This window comes from Malurus melanocephalus, unplaced genomic scaffold (assembly GCF_030028575.1).
Source record: "Malurus melanocephalus ecotype Western Australia unplaced genomic scaffold, MMel_1.1 scaffold_1091, whole genome shotgun sequence".
Lineage (NCBI taxonomy): Eukaryota > Metazoa > Chordata > Aves > Passeriformes > Maluridae > Malurus > Malurus melanocephalus.
The window spans coordinates 36,160-38,526 of record NW_026624323.1 but is presented as its reverse complement, the minus strand read 5'-3'; the positions used below and the strand labels follow the sequence as shown (position 1 = coordinate 38,526).

General features: G+C 43.6%; 1 protein-coding gene across 1 annotated transcript in view; it reads left to right on the top strand.

Moving 5' to 3' along the window:
- Positions 1 to 2,367, top strand: part of LOC130586171 (voltage-dependent N-type calcium channel subunit alpha-1B-like) — a gene marked incomplete at both ends in the record, with an annotated part of 86,483 nt that overhangs the window by 53,260 nt on the left and 30,856 nt on the right. Inside the window, 2 exons of the mRNA XM_057386891.1 lie at positions 385 to 481; positions 775 to 785. Of these exons, the coding sequence (XP_057242874.1) occupies positions 385 to 481; positions 775 to 785 (108 nt within the window). The remainder of the gene's footprint in view (positions 1 to 384; positions 482 to 774; positions 786 to 2,367) is intronic.

The following is a 2,367-nucleotide window of genomic DNA, read 5'->3' as shown; positions in this document are numbered from 1 at the left end:
CTGGGCTGAGCCTCCTGTCCCCATGGCTGCACCCCGGAGCTGCTGTCCCACCTGGGAGCACTGTCCAGGCTGCAGTTGGGGCAGGAAGGTCCTGTGAGGGGACAAAGCCTGGACAGCAGCTGTGGCTGAGCCCTGCCAGGACCTGAGTCCCACCCCAGCCTTCTTCTCTGTCCTGGTGGACACATCCCCTGCGAGGTCGGGACATCCCTCACCGGTCCTGCCTGCAGCCCTGGTGAGGATGGACACAAAACCCATCCAGAAAAAAACCCCAAACCCAACCAATTCCACCACCAAAGCCACCCTGGGTGCCCATCAATCCCCTGACCAGTGACCTGAGGAGCAAACGATTCCCTGTGTTGTTCTTGTGCCTTTTGTCCCCTGCAGAGGAACCAAAGGCAAGGACATCAACACCATCAAGTCCCTGCGAGTCCTGCGGGTGCTCAGGCCCCTGAAGACCATAAAACGGCTGCCAAAGCTAAAGGTGAGAGAAAGACCCCAAAATTTCCTTCTCTGGAGGAATAATCCAAGTGATTTCTGTCGCTTTTATCTCGCTGCCATGAATTTCTTTGCCGGTTGAGCACTGACAGCTGGGCAGATGTTGAGCAAATGTCAAACACTCGGGTGCCTTTGTAAACATCATGGGCATTGTTAGTAATTCCTGTGAATCCATGTGAAAATAACAAAGAAATTTCTCAAGTTTCTCTGCAAAAAGAAAAGAATCACAAATAAACTAAATTACAGGTGATAAGCGGGGTTCTCTTTGAAACAATGCAGGAGAAAATGGGGTTGGTAGAGTTTGGCTTTCCCTGGAGATTTAACATGAATATTGCAAYGTTTTCCACAGGCTGTCCAAAGAGATTTGTCATTGCTGTGGGAGGACTTTTAATTTATTCATTTTTCATTAAAGATTCCATAGTGCAGGGGGTTATAGCAGTACCTTTTCATCCATAGAACACTGTTCTAAAAAATAAAATAAATTTAATGGCCTGTGATAACTCATCCAGCTTAGAATTTGCAGTACAGCCAGGACCTGCAAACAKAGAATGGAAGGAGTTAACAAAATTCAACAATTTCTAAGGTTTAGGGACTCTTCAATGCCTTTTGTGGGCTGTTTTCTGTGASAGACAGGGAAAAAGCAAAGGATGCTTTTGAAACAGTGAAAATGTGTTTGGCAGTTCTTGTTTTCACATCAAAATAAGGGTCAGCTGTTCTGTAGAATTGCTTTTGTCCGTGCCCACCATTCACGCGGGAATAATTCTGATTTTACGCACATTAAATTTATCTGAAAATAAACATTAATGTTGAACCRTGTAGAAATTTCATGTAGGATTACTGGGTTGATCAGAAAGATTTCCATCAGGATTCCCGGGTTGATCAGTGAGATTTCCATCAAGACTTTTGGGTTGATCAGAGGAATTTCCATCAGGATCCCTGGGTTGATCAGAGGGATTTCTCTCAGGATTCCTGGGTTGATCAATGAGATTTCCATCAATTTCTGGGCTAGAACAGGGGTATTTCCATCAAGATTTCTGGGCTGATTGTAAAGATTTCCTTCAAGATTCCTGGGTTGATCACAGACATTTCCATCAGGATTTGTGGGCTGATCAAAAGCATTTCCATCAGGATTTGTGGGCTGATCAAAAGCATTTCCACCAGGATTCTTGGTTTGATTGGAAAGATTTCCCTCAGCATTCCTGGGTTGCATCAGGCATGCACTTTTGTGAATGATTCATTTCCATTCAGAGAAAGAGAAGCGGCATTGTACAAACCCTGTGCTTGGGCAGGGGCTGCTCCATTTCTGGTGTTGTGACAAACTTCTGAACTAAAATTAAACTGCAAATTACTCGTAATGAATCAGGGCCTTGTGCCCACGTAATAAATGGATTTGAGAAGTTGTTTGCAGGGTGCTCAGAAGTTCACATGCTGACTGCATTAGTCACACCTTAATTCTGACAGACAGTGCTTTAGAAAAACATTTTTCAAAGCATTTGCTTGTTTTGTTTCTGGTCTTTGTTTTTCCTTATTATTCCAACAGTTTTTACCTATCCACTTGAAGTGAAATGAAAACAAGTACGATTTTCATTTTATAATGAAATGTTTGCTCAGGACTAATATTGTCTCGACAAGCTGTGATTGTCATTCTAAATGTTATGAGCAGCATCAGAAAATTCAGTGTCACAGCCAAAGTTGGGGATAAAACAGGAGATGAAGGAAGCTGGAGTTAGTTCTCAGTTTTGGGAAGTGTTTGGTCAAACCTTTGGTGTGAAAATCCATTGAACTAGCCATGGGTTGTAAGATGGGTGATTATTCCCAAGTGGAAGAGGTTTAGATGGATTTTGGGAAGGAATTGTTCCCTGGGAGGGTGGG